The 19,730-nt window shown below is 48.2% G+C and overlaps 2 protein-coding genes and 1 long non-coding RNA gene across 3 annotated transcripts in view; 2 read left to right on the forward strand and 1 right to left on the reverse strand.

The window, feature by feature from the left end:
• Window positions 1–19,730, forward strand: part of LOC122385375 (uncharacterized protein C2orf16-like) — a gene marked incomplete at its 3' end in the record, with an annotated part of 159,652 nt that overhangs the window by 133,354 nt on the left and 6,568 nt on the right. Inside the window, exon 4 of the mRNA XM_043373600.1 lies at window positions 18,270–18,459. Coding sequence (XP_043229535.1) covers window positions 18,270–18,459 — 190 coding nt within the window. The remainder of the gene's footprint in view (window positions 1–18,269; window positions 18,460–19,730) is intronic.
• Window positions 785–9,921, reverse strand: LOC122385370. The gene is made up of 2 exons (XM_043373596.1): window positions 9,858–9,921; window positions 785–1,817 (listed from the first exon to the last, which is right to left on the reverse strand). The coding sequence occupies exon 2, from the start codon at window positions 1,812–1,814 to the stop codon at window positions 1,074–1,076; it is 741 nt and encodes a 246-aa protein (XP_043229531.1). The 5' UTR covers window positions 1,815–1,817; window positions 9,858–9,921; the 3' UTR covers window positions 785–1,073.
• LOC122385372 lies at window positions 2,041–3,476 on the forward strand. Its single transcript, XR_006257192.1, has 3 exons — window positions 2,041–2,226; window positions 2,706–2,826; window positions 3,392–3,476. It is a non-coding gene; the product is annotated as an uncharacterized LOC122385372 (long non-coding RNA).

The following is a 19,730-nucleotide window of genomic DNA, read 5'->3' on the forward strand; positions in this document are numbered from 1 at the left end:
GGACCATTTTGGTGATGATAATAGTGACGACCAAGTGTTCCTAGGTCAGACTGCAATATGAGATCAAATCCAGATGTCCACTGGAACGTAAACACCATTTACATTCGGCAGAGTCAAATCGACCAGCTGAGCAGCTCAGCCGTATCACTGAGTGCTTGGTAGTTGGGAGCCCCGCCCCGGCTTAAAAGAAAAAAACAGCTTATTAAATTCAGACTAACTTTATACTGGATAAGTAAGGCCGATTCGCACTCCTCACGTATCGCTCGCCTGGCTCATCCAGAAAATTACACGGTAGAGCACGCAGAAAATAATACTTATCTCTGCGGTCAAAACAGGTACCTACTTGTTGCGTCTCGAGTTTGCACCACGATCCGGGCATCGAAAGCATTCACTGCGAGCACCGCACGAGATGAGAGCAATTTCCTAATGAAGGCTGTGCGAGCGATATCACCGATACGATACGACAAACTGTTATTTAGGGCCTTGGGACAAACTGTTGCTAATGTTGCTAAGGTACAGATGGTATAGATACATTTCTACTGTCCAGCTTAGGTCAAGGCTGATTCTAGTCCTAGATGTTGACCTAATCGTTAGCAAAAGAGGCAAGATTTTCTGTTCTTGTTGTTCTTCATTGACCAGTTTATGGACAATTGGTCATATTACATCGGAGCGAGTTCGTTTTCCAGGGTAACCTCTACCGTCTGGCGTTTTCGTGTCATCGCCTCCTTACAACGAATGAAGAACCCATGCCTCGCGACTCACGAGACCTTTTCGAATGGAGTAATGCATGTACCCAGTTTTATTTCTGCTCATACCTATCACACGGCATTGTGACCGTGACGCTTGCACATTACGGACTCCACAAAAAACACTTGGAAAGTCAAACAAATTCACGCTTCTCACACGTGTCCTAATCTAGCCCTCACAGGCGCCGTCTCTTGCCTTCCCATCAAGAAATGCACACACAGCTGGCCGCGGGTCGCAACGAGTGGTAGGTGCCCACGCCGTTCAAAGCGGCGAATCGCGTGGTACCAGCAGTGTGTCAGGTCATATAGCAGCTGGCGTCGTGGCGTCTACACATTTCCTGCCTCCCGGAAGAACTTTAAGACAAACTCACGCTTCTCATATACCTCCGGATCTGCAGCACGCATACGGCGTCCCTTCCCCTCCAGAAACGCGGTTACAGCCGGCCGCGGATCAAAATGGGCGGTGCCCACGCCGTTCAGAGCGATGATGAGTCGCGCGTTTAGGGTAGAGTTGGACATCCCCAGCCTGTGGTGAGAACGGATATTGTTGTAGTGTGATACTGCTCGCTCAGTCGCCATGCTGTGAGGCGTCAGAGTCACAAAAGAGGCAAGGACTCTTTTGCAGGTACCAGTGGCTTCTCTCAGCAATGCCCGGAGCCTTCCCTCATCGGTTTTCTCCGCATCGCGAGCATTCTCCATTGCTCGCCACCTGTCGGTGACATTCAGGGCAAACTCTGTGAGTTCACCGGGAAAGAGGTCACGGGCGATGCGCTTCCCGGAGCGGATGAATTCCTCCGCTGTCTCAGCCTTTATCATCCTACTCATGTCCTTGACGACTTCTTGCTGCTCAAAGTCGAGACGCTCGCTCAGGAAGTTGCTGGTGCTTTGGACCACTTCTCCTCTCACCGCCTTGAAGTCACGTTCGAATGAGACGTTGGTGTTTGGCACGCGTCTGGCTCGACTTTGTAGCTCAGGCTCCTCCGCTTCCCCCTGCTCCTCTCGGCCGCCGAGGAGAGGGCCGTTGGCCATGACTGTGAGCTGCATCACCGCGCTATCGCGCGCCTCCATTGCCTGTGGGATAATCAGGTCACTCCGTTGCAGAGACTTCTGGAGGTGGCTGATCCAGGGGGGGGGGGGGGTTCATCGCCATAGGGACACACGTACAAGGAAATTGCTACCAAATGCTGCCAATGTGACGTAACTGGGATGCTCGAAAGCTGATTGGTCGCTGAGATTCGAGTAATGTAGTCAATTCTGGCGCACCGGCGCGGTGTTTTCCGACCGTTGCGTGTTATTACTTTGGTTGTTACGCAAAGTTTTAATATGTTTGTTTAATAATATAAACACGTTTTCATGTGTTTGAAGGTCGCAAAAGCTAAACATAAGTGGCAACCACACTTTGTATTACGTTTCGTCTCATATATCATGAAGAACAACTAAGTATTTCAAGCTGGGATCATGCTGAGGAACCCCAACCAAGGTATTCATTTTGCAATGGATCTAAAGATAATCTGGCATTTTTTAAAGTTTCCATTTTTGCAATTGAGCTGGTAATAATTTTTCAGTGCTTGCAGTGCGAATAAGTACCTTGACCTAACATGATACACTCAACAAATAAAATGGTTAGAGCAAACACGCAATGTAAACAAACTAGTGCTACAGTGGCAAATTGAAATAAAAATGAGCTCTACTTTTTAGCATTAAAATTTAAATTGTATATAGTATGGTCACATTCTGCGGGCTGGGTTCATCTCAATCTCGTTGCAATGTTATCAGAACTGTAAAAATGAAAACAAATCAAAATGTTTTTACATGGTATTATTGTTTATTTTCAAATTGGTCACTGAAGTTATTTCATGGGTAGGTGCTTAATCTTATTCAACATTTATTTATTAGTTGCTTGTACTGTCAGCATGATGTTAGCCAAATTTGTTTGTGCTGAGAGTTTTCTGTTTACAGGAAAGCTGAGGCGAGGGCGAGTAGGTCCCTGAGGAGGACCACTGCAAAGAAAGGAGGTCAAGGAGATTCTGGGAGCAACCTGCGAGCAACCTCTAGATCAGCCAGCAGGCACCTCTGACAAGTAAGTCTAATGGTTTATGTTTTCACTCACAAAGTGTTCACATATATCCATCAGTGTTAAAAGTTCTGGCCCGTCTTGAGCGACACCATCATTTTTATTCCCATTGTTAAAATGCATCAAAACATTCTTTTTGCCATGAGTAATGGTAACTTTTTTGTCGGGATAAGGCCACTCAATCCAATAAGGTGATGTCTCAAGTCACATCCACTAAATGTTCTGATAATGACCTATGCTGGTCCCAACTAGTGCTTAGAAAAAAGCTGAGTTGTGTTTCAGTCTTGGTTGGTGTTTGAACATTTTTATATGCAGTGTTTTTTCTTCTTCTGAAAAAGTGTCATGCTAATCACGAGCGAATTTGAGGGGCAGTCGCCAAACGAGGCTTCAATAATCAATAGTAACGTGAAAATGGATTAATGCAAAGCCAAAGGACATGAATTTTTCGTTGTCCGCGAAATCTGTCACTTTCAATGCGTAGACTAGGCTCGTTTAAGTGTTATCGTTTTTTTTGCACAATATTAAATTGCCAATGTCTTTCAAGTGATGTAGCGTAATACTGCTTTCACAGTGCCGCTGCCGGTGTCGACGCTGGCAGCCATGGCCGGCGCCGAGCTGACGAGTTCCAACCTGGAAGCTCAGCGCGAGGGGCTGGCACTCGTTGCCGGCTTCGTGGCATACAAGTGTCACCACATCGACGCCACCCTCGGTAGTCGGTCTCCACTTCTCGGGCGCCGCCGGAGACACTGAACACCGGACATGTGCATGGATCCGGGAAAATGAATCTGGGATCTGATCCCACGGATCCTGATCTCGGATTCGACGGGATCATAGATCCAGCTCTGTAATTTATCGAGAGATCCGTAGGGATCACAGATCCGAGTCTCATTTTTTGCCTGAGATCCAGTGAAATCATAGATCCTCACTTATTTTTGGTCAACACATATATCCCAAAAAAGCACTTGTTTCAACTCACTAACGTTCTGTTTTAGATTTTATGTGATCGCACGTCATAATCCATAGTTTTGTGTCACTTATTGGCCTAGAAACCCTTTAAAATATGGTATCAAATGTGGTGCATGGTGGGATCCACTCAGAACATAGATCCATGTTCTTAATTTATCGTCAGATCATATGAGATCATAGATCCAAGATGTATTTTTCACGCCGGATCCGGTGGGATCATAGATCCCAATCTGTACTTTGCTTCGAGATCCACTGAGATCATAGATCCATCACTCGGATCCATGCACATGTCTGCTGAACACCCTGCCGAACAGCTGAATTGTGACGATCAGCCGAGGCCAGATGTTTGTTCTGTCACAAGCCTGGATGGCCGCTGTGGAGGAGTTCGAGCGGAACTTCTGCCTGCTGATGGGGGCAACTGCAGATCAGGGGCCGCGAGTCATACAGCGTCTCAAGCTGTTCATCGCCGTCAAGCAGCCTCAGCTCGGCACCCGCGTATCCAGGAAGTTGGCGAGCACCCGTCTCCACCTCCCCCTTCGGTCCCTTAGCCTGACTCTGGACGAGGTCCGGCAGCTGAAAAGAGCCGATAGAAAGTTGGCCATCATGCAAGGAGCTCTAGGTGAGCTGGTAAACCGGCTCATGTAACGACTGTGCGACTCGGCGTGGTGCTGTGTGACTCGGTGTGGTGCGGCCGGCTCTGTATGGGTGCTGTGCGACTCGGCATGGTGCCTCCGGCTGTGTGTAACGGCTTTGCGACTCGATGTGGTACGGCCGGCTCTGTTGGTGCTGTGCAACTCGGCATGGTGCCTCCGGATGTGTGTAACGGCTGTGCCACTCGGTGTGGTACGGCCGGCTCTGTGTGGGTGCTGTGCGACTCGGCATGGTGCCACCGGCTGTGCGACTCGGTGTGGTACGGCCAGATCTGTTGGTGCTGTGTGACTCGGCATGGTGCCTCCGGCTGTGTGTAACGGCTGTGCGACTCACTGTGCGACTCGGCATTGGGTAACGGCTGTGCGTTTCAATATTGTACCACCAGCTGTGAGTAACGGCCACCCGTAAGTGAAACTTATAATATTTAGTGGCAATATTTATTCGATTTTTTTTTCAGCAATGCAATTTCAGTGCATCCGTCCTGAGCGCACTAGCAGGGCAGCGGAGTCGATGCAATTTCGGTGACTCCCGACTCCTAGTTCCAAAAACTAATTCTGACTCCTACTCCGGTCCGGGAGAACTGTCTATTCTGACCGATTCCGGCTGAGACTTCGCAGCCCTGCAGCTCCGCAGTCTGCGGAACCGATGAATTTTTGGTGACTTCGACTCCGACTCCTGCTCCGAATTCCAAAATCGACTCCGACTCCGCTTACGGCTCCAGTTCGACTCCGACAATCGCGATTCAAAAGTCTGGTCCGACTCCATAACCCTGCGCCCTGGGACCCATACAAGCCTCGCTGGTTTCGGCCCACTCTTCCTGGACGTGACCTTATATCACTATTACTCACTTTAAAATGCGACATATTTTCCATTTCTCGTGCGGAAAGTGCTCGCGAAAGCTTTTTGGGCGATATAACACGAAAAAATGCCACCGGAAAGTCCGTAGTAATGCTCTATACATAGGCCGGCCGCGGCGGGAGCATCCCAGTGACGTCATCCGGGGCCGGTAGGGGGAACGTAAAAAATTCCCTAATGAACCTACCTGGTATATAGGGCCTTGGGCTGATCACTTCGCTGACGTCTCCCATGATGCGGGTTAGTTTGACCAACCTTCCCCCAGCTTCCCATCGGCGCAGATAGCCTTCGGCTTCCGACCTGGTCGCACGACTCTGTTCGCTTCCAGGCTGGCGCATTTCGTCCCACACTCGCCGGCACGCTGGCAGGTTCTTCAAAACAGCGGTTATGAGAGCGAGGAGGTGCTGCGAGAAGCGGACTTCGAAGAAAGCTGGGAATGTGACGTTGCCTCCATGGTCTTTCAGCCGGGCTGTCCTTTTTCCAGATGCGCGAAAGAAGGTTGCTACAGCGCGTAGCTCAATCTTCCAATGGCGAATCTCCGTCACGGTCTTTTCCACGCTTTCCATCGCGAGATCCGAGCGGTGGCATGCGCACCAGAAGGTGAGGAGCTGCCGCTGTGAGTACTCAGCCAGGAGCCTCCATAGGCCCCCGTGTCGGCCAGTATTAGCAGACTCCCCGTCCGTGGTGACACCGATCAGTTTCTCTAGCGGAGCCTCTGATCGCGCCAGACAGTCCTTCACTGCTTCTAGCAGCCCGTTCGCACCAGACGCACTGGGTTCCACCACGCCAAGTATGGCAGTCTGCAGGTTCCCGTCCTCTTCCAGAATTCGCGCTGTCACAAACTTATTGTCGACGGCTTGCCTGTCAACAGAGCCGTCCACTTGTATGCTGTAGACCAAACACTCCGACATTGCGCGGCCCAGCTTCTTCACTTCCAAACCACTGATCACCCCCAACATCTCCCGGTACGTATCCGGCGATCGATGACTGAGCATGGCCTGGGAAGACTGGGTGGGCGTGAACGGGACTGACTCGGTCATCATTGTCATCACCCGCTGGCTGTGCAGCGCTGTCAGCGAGCGCGCCGGCCAAGACCACGCGGTGGGGGTTTCTATCAGGGAGTCATTGTATACATCCGTTGCCAGCTGCACAAGGAAGGACACAAAATCTGACTGATGCTTCTTCAGAAGTTTCGCCCATGGATGGTCTGACTCATGACTTTGCCACTTTTCAGAGAGTTGTTTAGCGTCACTCGCTGCCTTGTGAACCTTCCCAGGCAAATGGTCGACTACCGACTTCAGTCGGTCCTTCCCGTCGACTCGGATTCCTTCAGCGATGTATACACGCCCATTGACTGATGCCCTTCCGGCTACATGAAGTTCGTCTCTACACGTCTGACAAATCACTACCGTTCTCTGACGCTTTCCCACGCTTTCCTTTCTAGCTTTCAAACACGGGTACGTTTCGGTGAGCCACTTTACATCTAGTTTACACCCCTGATACCATACACTTCGATTTCCTATGGATGGGCTAGGAGTCTCAGGGCGCGGCGTGGACGGTCCAGGAGCATCACCAGCCTCACTCCAACTGGAGCAAGGAGTCTCAGGACGCGGCGTGGACAGTCCAGGAGCATCACCAGCCTCACTCCGACTGGAGCAAGGAGTCTCAGGACGCGGCGTGGACAGTCCAGGAGCATCACCAGCCTCACTCCGACTGGAGCAAGGAGTCTCAGGACGCGGCGTGGATGGTGCAGGTGCCACAGTCTTGTCTGGGACGGATAGTGGGACTGGATGACTGGCCCGGACATCTCGCCGATCGTCAGCTTGGCCAGGTGGTCTGTGGAATTTGATTGCATTGTTAATTTAATCCAAACATATAATTATTACTTTTGATGATAGATAGACGAGTAAGCTTCGCTTTTTGGGTCTGCATTAATGACTGGCTGTGGCCGTGACAGACAGTTGCCCCCTCAAAAAAAAAACTGGAATAAAAGGTTGCTTTGAATATCACAGAGTTGCATCTATGAAGGGTGTTAACCAGACATATAACATCTAATCTAAGACTGTTTAGACTTATATAGGTATCACAGAGAGCGAACTGGTTACTGAACAGGTCAACCTCAAAGATACATCATACTCAAAAATAATACTTCCACCGCAATGGACTGGTCACAGAGGAATGGACTAAGCAATTCTTACCGCGATTTTTTCTGGAAGAAGTCCAGCAAGGATCCTTGCCTCTTTCTGGATGTGAAAGCAGGTGTTGAACAAAACAGTCCTGGACTGGTGGGCAGCAAGGAAACTATAATTTCATTACGGAGCGAGCGAAGCGAGCGTAGTCTTTCCTTAGATTAACGGAAATTTCTGAGTATGAGCGGCCGGCCGGCCGTGGTCACGCTTTTGCGAGGCTTATATCTCAGCAACCACTTGACCGATTTACATGCGGTAATTTTTGTAGGGTAGCTTCATTCCTTCTACCAAGTATTGGACTATTCCCGATGCATGTGGGTGACCCCTTATGCACGTGCCACGTGCAAAACGAAGAGGTGTCAGTTTTGTAATTGTTGCAATATCTCGGTAACTACTGGGCCGATTGCGCTGAAAGTTGGCATGTAGGTAGACACCCACTAGGCACTGCATATACATGTGCCAGAGTTGGGGTGCTGCTGCACGTGCGCACGTGCAGGGGTCGTTTCCAGATCTCGGGAACGGCTGGACCGATTGCGCTCAAATTTGGTACACGGTTAGGGACCGGTTAGTAGGGTGCCGTGCACAAGTCAGTTGGGACCCATTTTGCACGTGCGCACGTGCAGGGTGCCGCTTCCAGATCTCGAGAACGGCTGGGCCGATTGTGCCCTAATTTGGCACATCGCTAGAGACCAGTTAGTAGGGTGCCGTGCACAAGTCAGTTGGAGGTACCCCCTCGCAATTTCGCACGTGCAAGGCCCACCCTCTCGCTCGCTCCGTTAGTCGCCCCAAAAGGCGTTATACTGGTGAATAATCACTAGGTGGCTGGTAGAGAACAATAGAAAAGAACAATATTCATCACAAGCAACATGAGCTGGCATGTTCTATCAGAAATTACTCATGTACCAATGGATGGGATGAACCTAAATATACAACAATTGCAACATATATTAAGTTCAACAAATTCTTAAATGTTTTTAATTTCCAGCATTATTATCAAAGAACATCATGCAGTTTAGTGGGGAGCAATTCTAGGTGCACTGCAATGGTTGCACTGCCAGCATGCCTGTTCACTTTGTTCTGCTTTTAATCTTTCAAAGGGTTGGTTATCAAAGTGAAGTGAACACCCTTAAAGATATTTGCATGAATATTAAGTACAAATGACTTAACTTGCAATAGATGACCAAGTAAGCTTATTACACTCATGCATTTAGATATTAGACATGAGCCAACATATTATCAAGACAAAGCTTATCCAGATGGTGTGATCCATGACAAATATGTTGTACAATAAATGAACATTTTTAGCCATTTACATTCAACAATGAACTCTGAATCACAATTACTCATATACACTGTGGTTCATGGACAAGTCCACTGGCTGCAGCCAGCTCATTAGCATGTTTTTTATGGGAAGACTGAAATATTGCTTCACCAGAATGTCAAATCACCTGTGTGAACTATTTTAAACATAGATGCTGCTCCACACAACAAATTTGCATGGATTCCTAATCCATGCTGAAATAGTACCTAAGTTGATAATCATTTATGATTACTTGATCACAAGGTATCCCTCCATCTCAAGTCAATCCAATGAAGTATCATTAACATTTGTGGGTTCTGTGAGAATAGATGATCAACTGGTGACAAAACTTGAATAATATGCCACAGTAGGTATGAGTAAAACAAACCAATGAGAACTAAGGTAGGTTGGTATCAATGATTGTTGTGTAAATATGATAGCTGGTGGACTGGTGGAAGGAACGTACCTATGTGGTACATAGTAGAAATGTTTGCATTACATGTAGTTGCTCTTATCATTGAAAAAATGCAAGTATTAACATTTGTACCATATATATTAAAGTGCAGGCTCTGGCTGAGGCAAGGTAGGTAGGTAAATATGATTGAGATGTAAAATAGTAGGACTCTGACAAACTGACTGACAAACTGTTTAGCAAGCAGGTAGGCAGATGCAGACAATGTTGCCTATGAATGCATTAGTTTAACAGTAGGTATACACATCTAACAATATTTGAAATTGTAGGTACCTATATATACTTTTTCATGGAATCAATGCCTTTTACGAGCTGACCTACCTACCCATTTACTCTGCTTTGTTGAACTAGGAGCCTATAGCTGCCTGCACTTCACACAACACAAATTAGGCCAGCACTTAAATTATTTAACCTACAATTACATTGCCTTTCCTCAACAATTGCTGAATTAATTGTGGCCTGTGACTGTGGAGTGTGGGAAGGTAGGTTGAGGTGCAATACAATAGATTCTCAATGAGAATCAAATGATAACTTTTAACTGATCAGCGAGAATAAAAATGAGATAAACTAACAACAGACAACTACGATGAATTACGCTGCGCACCGAAGAATGAAGATGATGCTGATATCAAAATGATTTAATTTAACCCGTAAGCATTGACATTCTGATTCATGAAACAGAAAGTTGCACGTCATGCAACGCTGGTCGCTGGCTGTGTTCGTAAGCGGTGTTTACAGCATGTCTACACTGTTGATGACTGTTGGTTGTTCTTTGATTGGTTGTTGAATGCTCGGACAGATATCATAGTGCTAGAAACGCGTCGTTAGCGAGAATTAAAAACACGTCGATACCCACAGAGCGTTTTTCGTTTGAAACATATTCGTCACTTTTGTCGTAGAGGTAAACTGCCATTTGGGATGCCATATGAGGTGCTGATACAAAGGAAAATTTCAAAGATTCGCTTATGTAGGTTTTTTTAAGTTTCTAGTTAATGTACAAAACAAACCCGTCTGAATTGGTCGATATCTGAAAAATGAAAAAATCTCGCATTTTTTGTTTTTTTTTTCTCTATGAAGTAAGATTTAACTGGTGGGCCACTTCCCTGTGACTGGTGGGCCAATTCTGAGCACTGGTGGGCCATTTGGCCCACCAGTTAACATGTTAGACGAGGCCCTGGTTTTCCACCTTTCGAATGAATGGGCCGTTACTTTGCTGTTTTTTTTGTAAATATTACATTAATTTCGGCAGTGACCGGCACGTTTCAGTACCATCATCAGTGGGCATACATGTTACATTAATGATACAAGACATAACAAAGCTAGTACAAAAAATCGTAGTCGTTCAAAATTCACAAATCGCTACAACACTCGGATCAATCGTTACAGTTTTTTAAAATCGCTTGAGACTCTCACTGACCTATTTGAAAAAGATGCCAAAAACTCAGGTGTTTCATGCCTCAAGGCACTTCAAAAATAAAGCACCAGGTGGTGGACATTGTCTATGTAACAATCTGAAGGGGCACAGCTGAGTTTTTGCCATTTAAGCTTGGTTTTTCCCTATGTATGTACAAAGGTTCGAGCGTTCTAAGGTCCATAGCTGTAGGCGGTCTTCCTAGTATCTGAAAATCCGAAATTGAAAAGCGGGTGTCACACTCATCTGAATGCAAGGGCCTATATAGAAGGTATGCTCATTAGGCCGAAGCAGCGATTTCCGTGACGTCACTGGTACGAAGGGTCGGACGGCTGTAATGCAATCCTATGGAAAATGACCCAACTTTAGGGCTCTCCCACATAGCTGCCAACCTCGACACTAAGGTAAAAGTAATATCACATAAAAGCTCAAATCAAGACGAACAAGAAACCTATCTGACGTTTTTACGTATTACTAACGGCTTAGAATCTATTCAAGTATATTCAGAGCTCTGCATTACCTCACTTTTTCTGCCGTCAATGCCACTACAAATGTCTACTATGGACGTCAAACCCCTTGAGACCCCACTTTTTTGCGATAAGTTTTAAATGCGTCAACTCTCGTTGACAATATTCTGGCAATGTGTGTTTCAGAACCTGCCGAAACTTTTATTACTAAGGTATTTTGACGCCAAACGATTATGGAAGGTACTTCTCATTCACTCGTAATGCTAAGGTCAATTCAGGCCCAGGCAGAGGCTTGCGCTCGGCCACACTCGAGCCCCGCCACCAGCGCCATCTGCTCTAAGTGTCATCTACCAGCGCTCGCTACCGCTACCAGCTACCGCCCACCATCAAGCCTGAATGGATCGAGAGACGCGAGTGACCGGTCGCCGGGCAAGGAGCGCCGGAGGGGTAGGGTGGAGCTTAGCGCTGACGTCATTACGTGGCTCCGCCCCATGACCGCGTAGCCTCTACCCAAACAGCAGATTCGTTCCGTGAAATTTAACATTACGAGTGAATGAGAAGTACCTTTCATAATCGTTTGGCGTCAAAATACCTTTTTAATAAAAGTTTCGGCAGGTTCTAAAACACACATTGCCAGAATATTGTCAACGAGAGTTGACGCATTTAAAAATTATCGCAAAAAAGTGGGGTCTCAAGGGGTTTGACAAGGAGTTCTATAGCCTTGGGTTTGACGTCCATAGTAGTCGGCGCACGTGCGCTTGTCGAGCGGGGACCAGGGGACCACCAGTCGGGCGATTCAGAGCTGCCGCCCAATCAGAACGCCGCAATGCCGTGACGTCATTGGTCGCACACGACACGTTACAGAGATAGGGATGAGACAGCCCTGATCTGAATGATCTCTAACAGATGACTGGGGAGGAGATGTTAGCATTTTACCCGTTCTCTCAGAGATTCCTAAATGCTGGCTTACTCTGGTGCTAAGGCGTGCACTGGTAGAACCAATGTACAGTCCACAGCAGAAGTAATGTGGGATTTTCAGTCATGGGTATGTTCTGTTTGTGAAGCTTACGAACGAATAGCCAGACACGATGAAACTTTTAATGTAGCTTATATGTATCGTCACCCTTGCAGCTGCAACTTTAGCTATTGACATCTTCTTTTCGATCACTCCGCATTAAACAATCGCCAGTCAAAGCCAACCGTTGAGATTGGTAAAACCCTACATTACTTTAGCGGTGGGCTGTACGACCCCCCGCACGAGGGGCAACAGAATTTGTATACCACGATTTTGTATACCAATATGTACCAACCAATTGTATACGATACCACGAATTTGTATACCAATGTAGCGATTTGTGAATTTTGAACGACTACGATTTTTGTATTAGCTTTGTCATGTCTTGTAGCATCAATGTAACATGTGTGCCCACTGATGATGGTACTGAAACGTGCCGAAACCGGTCTGGAATATGATAACTGCCTTGAGCTGTTTTTTTGGTGAAGTTTATTTTACTTCTACGACCAAAACATGAACGACTTTTACATAAATTTATTTTATCTAACAGCTTAACACTCACGTAAACCTAAAGCGTAAGCAGAAACATGTTAATGAAATTCTCAAATCTTACTAATGCCAGTGCAATGCTTAGAAAACATACCGAGCTGCCAGCTGCGGGTGACCGAACTCTCCCATTCCACGCTGGCTTGGATTTGGAACCGCAACAGACAGTGGAGGTCAATGTCGTTGCTATGGCGGCGGCGGATTTGTTGCGTCCGGGCACCACCAGGGCGCGCGCAGCGTCGGGCCGGTGAAACAGAAGCCTAGTAGCTGCTAGCAGTGGGTGAAAGAAATGATCTCCTTGTTGTCTAGAAGTATTGGTTGAGAGCTATACAGGGTGTCCGGAAATTATTTACCCCTCCATCAACTCGCCGCCATAATTAATAAACAAATACCGGCCGGTACACTGTTATACAGCTGTGGGGCGCGGTAAGCGAACTGGCGCCTGCCCGCCTCCGATCGGATGCGCGGTGAATGAAAGCCATGGTCTTGTCGTGTCTGTCTATCTCGTAAGCCAGAATTCAGAATAAAAGTGAGGCGAGTGGCATCGCTTCTCCCCGTCTGAGAGCTCGGTGGGCGAGGGTGAGAGAGTGATAGACAGACAGCTGTTTGGAAGTGAACCAGTCAGGACCATTAAGAACATCTGATATGTGATCATACTTGCGCCTTCCAGTTACTGCCCTTGCACAGAAGTTGATAATCTTATGAAGCCTCCTATGATTTTTGTCTGAGCAGTTCCCAAAAACAGATTTACAATATCTAACGTGAGACATGACAAGACCATGCACAATAGTAGGTATCACATTTTCCGGGAGGTAGTGCCGAATATGACTTAAAGTGACCATCCCACCTTAACATTAGTTTTGAGTTGAGATAGCCAAATTGGTGGCCACTGGCCATGGCCTGAAAATACCGGTTTGGGCACTCACAACATCGAAAAATGCTTTAATTCGGAGATATGGAATTTCAAACTTGCAGTTTTCGGATTCTAAGGGGCTTAAGTGCATTGGAATACCCCCTTAGAATTCGTGACGTCAGCGGAGATCTAACGATTTTTAAATCTTTTACTAAAACATTTGGTAGCACGCGGTGGTATATGCTGCTTTGCTCGCAACAAATGCCGCACTTTCAAATAAAGTCGCTAGGAACAGCGGAGATCCCAAAAAGAAACAAAAGTAAAAGTCTAATATCTTGAAAACCGGTGAATATTTTTCGATGAAATTTGGTATATGTTCGTTTTCGCTCTTTCTGAACCAAGCGACATCACTTTCATGCCAATTCATTAACTTTTTTGAAGATGGGGAAGGTGGGAGGGTTCCTTTAAGCCCATCAGCATACCAAAACACTTGTGAACAACATGTGCCACGTGGTCATCCCATGACAAGACCGGGTCAAAGATCACACTTAAATTTCGCACTTTGATTTCGGCATGAAGAGTTTCGCCCCGGAAGCGCACCTCAATCGTGGGGACGCCGCGGAGGTTCTGCCTGCTGCCGAGTACCATGAGCTGCGTCTTTGAAGCGTTGACCGTCAGGGCGTTACCTCTGAACCACACGTCCAGGGACGCGAGGGAGCTCTCCATGCGCGATATCAGAGTATTAATCCCATTCTTTCCGCCAGACACAAGTATCTGCGTGTCATCAGCGTACTGGATCACGAGTGAATCGGGCGCGTAGTGGCTTAGGTCGTTTGCAAACACAGTGTACAGCAACGGCCCGAGGGCAGACCCCTGGAAAACGCCCTGCATTTCATTCCGCAGCGGCCGCGAGAGATGCTTATCACCGGACACCGGATCCGCGATGGAAACACTTTGCGTGTGGTCAGATAGGTAAGAGCGAAACCACTCAACGTCAACCCTGTGCTGTTGTAATTTGATCAGGAGCTTAGAGTGGTCGATAACATCGAAACATTTACTCAAATCGATTAGACAGAGTAGAGTAAGCTCACCTCTGTCCATCGCAGATAAAATAGGTCAGATACACCAAGCAAAGCAGTCTCCGTTGAATGATACGGCCTAAAACCATGCTGAGCAGAAGCTAAAAGATGATTGTCTGATAGGTATGCATATTGCATAGAGTTGACGCTGAACAATTCGCTCGACAATTTTGGCCATGACGGGGACTAGAGAAATGGGTCTGAAATTGGCAGGATTGGAGCAAGGACCACTTATGGATGGGATGGATCAGGGTATATTGGGATGGATAAGGGAGTTGCTTCCAAGGCGCCGGAAAATCACAGTTCATAAGACGAGTGTTCACAATGTTCAGGAGCGGCACACCGATCTCATCAAAACATAACTTATTGTGCGGATGCACAAACCATCGGAACCGCAGGCTGAGGTGTTGCGCATTCCTGGTATCGTATCTCTGAGTGTGGTGTAGTCCATGGTGGATACAGCAAAGGCACACGAGCCAACACGCGGCACGCGGCAGGTCAGCTCCCCCGGTCGGGCAGGTCAGCTCCCCCGGTCGGGCGGCTTCTCCGCTTTCGGCTAACTCGCGAGCCACGCTCGGCCCGACTCCGACAAAATACATACTCTTCAGTGCGTCTGCGCTGACCGCCGGTGTAACCCGCGCGCCCTTACCGCTCCCGGTAACATGGCGGACATTCCGGTATACACAAGTCGGACCCTGTTCGATAACACGCTGTCCCATGTTATTACGTAGGGGAGAGTGGGGAAAGATGCCCAGGGTTTTGCTATGTCATATATTATTCGAAAATGACGATGGGAAAGCAAAAACTTGGAGTTTCAACGGAAGCCGACATCATTTTTCTCCAAAAATATCACACTTTCGTGCCTGAAATATTATAACCTTTTTTGCTATTAAGCATTTTCCTGAAGAAGTGAAAGGGGGCATCTTACCCCACAGGATGGGAAAGACGCCCCCTGACGTTGGGAAAGATGCCCCCTGCACTATAAGTGTCGTGACATAAATGGGCACGTGAATCGCCTGAACGAATCAGTAGTCCAGGGGCGCGGGAACTACTTTGCGACTGGGGGGGCACACCATAATAGAGATTAACCTAAGGTACCCCCAAATCTAGTTTTCTCACCGGTTTTAGGCCACTTATTTTTCACCCCTCGGCTTTTTCAACAAAAAAAGAAAACATTTGCAAAAAAAGTGTGGTATTCCGTCTCAAAGCTGTGGGGGCACCGCCCCCACAGCCCCAGAGTTGGGGGGGCAAGCTGCCCCCACTGCCCCCCCGGCTCCCGCGCCTATGCAGTAGTCCCTTCGAGCCTACAGTAGACACCAAACGTCATCATAAGGGCCCTCAAAAGTAGTCGTAAGGGGCTTCAGAGGTCATCGTTAGGGCCATCATAGTCCAGCGCGGCCAAACAAGCCTCTGTGGTGGCGTTCGGAGACCACTGTGGGGCTCTTATAGGTCTTCATGATGCTTGAGGGCCCTCGAGCCCATCGTGGGGACCTCCGATGCCAGCGCGGCTCGTGGGCCCAACGTGGGAGCCCTCAAAGGATGTCGTGAGGGGCCCTGGAGCCAATAATGGGGCCCACAGAGGCCGTCGTGAGGGCTCTCAGAGTCAGATGCCGCCCAAAAAGTCGCTATGTGGGCCGAGAGACCGGCATGGGGAGCACCCGACCGTACTGGACTCTCAATAGTCCAAGATCGGCTTTTGTCTACATCACAAGTATGTAATAAATGATTTGACGGGCTGTTTGAAGGACAGCCTACGGATTTAGGGGGTCTTTCCCCATCAGGACAGGGGACATCTTACCCCAAGGTACCGAAGTAACATTAAATCAGTACAATTTGTTAGCCATAAAACTACACCCTGAAACAAACTTTTTGGAACACAGTACACGCATGCTAATGTATCACGACTATAGTAGGGGACGCAAAAATTATTTACCTTCTTTGATATTTACAATGTTCTGACACCAAAATATTTTTTGAAAGCAGCAAATAAAAAACATGCTATCATCAGCCAGCCGTTGCTCAACTGAGCTTCGCAATTTTTGTGCAGTTAACAAGGCAGGCTTCCGCTTTACGCTAAGAACATTAATTTCCAGGTCCGATTTTTTGTTTCGCCGCTAGAAGGGGTGGGGCGTCTTTCCCAACCTGGGCATCTTACCCCACCCTCCCCTACAGTCCACAGCAGAAGTAATGTGCGGTTTCAGTATGGGTAATGGTATGTTCTGCTTCTGAAGCTTAGGAACGATTAACCAGACTACAATGAAACTTTGAATGAAGCTTATATGTATCGTCACCCTTGCAGCTGCAACTTTAGCTATTGACATCTTCTTTTCGATCACTCCGCATTAAACAATCGCCAGTCAAAGCCAACCGTTGAGATTGGTAAAACCCTACATTACTTTAGCGGTGGGCTGTACGTCCCTGCGTATGGCCCGAAAACCCGAACATATAGTTCGGGTTTTTTTAGGTCACCGACCTGAGGTCAGTTAGAGGTCATTACGTCGTAATGTTAAGCCTATGGGAAAATACTAAATTCGGAAAATACTGGAGATATCCGCTTCGTTCCATCACTTTTGTGCTTTGAAACCATAGTAATTAACAGCAGGTCACTTGGTGCTTCTTTATTTGGTGTACTTATCCATGGGTCAGGTCAAATGAGGTCAACTGATGTCAAATGACGTTTTTGCCAATAACTTGGCACATAATGACGCTAGAGCCTAAAAATGGTGTCATTGTGTTCCTGGTGATCAGCCGAATCGAATGATATGCGATATGATGCAATTTGCTTAACTTTAACTTAATTAGTTAATTAAAGTTTACTTAAAAATTAAGAAAAACTTTAAGTACGCTTAAGCAAACAAAAAAGTATATCATTCGACGCGCCTTGATGTGCTGAGTTCACTGGTGCTTTTCTTTTTTTCTCTATCCTAATTAGATCAAAGGTTGTAAGCGAAAAACTTTTGACCTGTTTTTAGCGAAATTTTTACATTTATACCCCCCAAAACCCCCCTAGATATTGACCTAGAGCAACCAAATTTGTACAGGGGCGAGAACTCCAGGGGGCCCACCTACCTACCAAATTTGGTGTTTCTAGGTGCCATAGGAGCCAATCGCGAGGGGGGGTGCATCAACCCCCCCCCCTGCCAGGCCGTGTTATGAAAAATGCCCTGCCAGGGCGAGGGTTAATGCGTTTGCATACCACCATTGTTAAGTTGATTGATCTACAGGCTGCATTCTTATAAACCTGACACAGGGTCCACGCACTGCTTCAGTCTGACAAGCATGCCTCACCGGGATGGGTAGGCTGGTGATACGGGAGGGGTTTGCGAAGGGGCAGTGCAGATGTAGAGCGAGGTGCGGATCAAGCTTAATTTGGAAGCAATAGAACCTACGCATTCGAGACTTGAAGGTAAATTCAATGCAGCGCGACGGCCGCACCTTCTCACTGATACGTATGTTCTTCTCACTCACTGATACCTACGTAACTATGTTCCTGGATTGTGCCGTCGCGCTGCGTTTGGCCGCCCAACGTCCGCTCCGTCCGTGTCGGCCCGCCGCCCAACGTCCGCTCCGTCCGTGTCGGCCCGCCGCCCAACGTCCGCTCCGTCCGTGTCGGCCCGCCGCCCAACGTCCGCTCCCCGCCCGCAGGTGAAGGCGAAGCAGGAGTCGCAGCTGAAGGCGCGCAACTTCATGCCGCCGTACACGTCGGACCCGGAGATCCACCTGCTGCGCCTGCTACCGCACGATCCACTGGACGAGCTGGAGGACGCCGCCTACTGGCGCCGCTGGCACCGCGCGCTGCAGCTCCACCGCGACTACCCGCTGGTCAGAAACACCTGTGAGTGATACCCGCTGGTCAGAAACACCTGTGAGTGGCTCGGGCGTGCCGGCTCGACCCCCCCCCCCCCCCACCCCCCGGGGAATTCGCGGCTCCATTGACCGCGCCAGCGGCGGTGCACTCATGTCATAACCCTAGGCCGCATTGCCCTTTTTACGGCGCCTAGCGTATAGGCGGGGGAGGGGGGGGGGGCGTTGAACCCCCCCCCTGACGTACAGCCCTGATCGACCCACAGCTTTGCGAAAAAAAAATGATCGTGCTGCCCGTGACTACATAGAGGAAGCCCATGATTTTAATCCGGCAGGCGGTGCCACCTTCCGCGCGGGGGCATTTCACCCCCCCCCCGTATCTCCGAAACTACTGGACCGATTCGTAAAATTCAAACGGCGTTCGATAGCCCTGTCAAATTTGTGGAAGGAAATCCAACTTCATTGACCTCGAGGTCACCGATGACGTCACAGTCAGGTCAAAGATAAAATGTTTCGCTGTTCACGGATATTATGCGCTATAACATCGAGTAAAACGCATTTTGTTGAAAATCAGCGATAGGGCGTCAGTTGCCTAGTACATATGTTGCTATTAGAGGTCACTGATAAAATTGATAATACCAGGTCAGGTCACAGGTCAGGTCACCGAGGGTCAGCACGTGAACCCAACTTTACTAGACATCTGTGTGCGCTGATTCTAGTTAGCGATTAGCTAGGGCACCAGGGTGGATCCAGACTTTCGGTTTGAGGGGTGGGGGGACTTATGGCCGGCCCGATCCCCGGCAGACAAAGTTGCTGAGCGGGGGTGGGGGTGGGGAGTGGGGGGTGGGGAAGGAAGGTCCAATATAATGCCACAAAAGACATGCCTATTGCCTGTGTACTGTATTGGTATCAGCACTCTAGACTCAGCAGCCGGTCCCGTAGCTCAGTCGGTATAGAGCGTTGGACTCCGCGAGGTGGGAGCTCACGTCCCGGTCAAAACATAACAGTCTGGGTTCGAAGCGCGAGGGCACTCGATGTTTTTGAGCCTCCTGACTGGTATGGTTGCGGTTGGTGGCAGGCCGTAGCCAATGAAAGTCAGTGAGGGGACCGGCCATGCGCGGCTAATTGCGTACGACTTCGGACTCTAAATTCTGTCATATATCAGGAATTGCGCGATCGCAGGATGGAGGGCAGGGCCAATGCAACAAGGTCTGCTTAGCGGGGGCCCTGTCCTTGTGAACCCTTCCATTCAAAAGGCCCGTTCGGACCAAATTTATTAAAAAAAAAAAAACGTAGCTACAT

This window comes from Amphibalanus amphitrite, unplaced genomic scaffold, assembly GCF_019059575.1.
Source record: "Amphibalanus amphitrite isolate SeventyFive unplaced genomic scaffold, NRLGWU_Aamphi_draft 000216F_arrow, whole genome shotgun sequence".
NCBI classification, from domain to species: Eukaryota; Metazoa; Arthropoda; class Thecostraca; order Balanomorpha; family Balanidae; genus Amphibalanus; species Amphibalanus amphitrite.

What these genes read in the sequence shown, in the direction of transcription:
- LOC122385370 (XM_043373596.1), bottom strand. Translation starts at nt 1,814, where the DNA reads ATGGAGGCGCGCGATAGCGCGGTGATGCAGCTCACAGTCATGGCCAAC.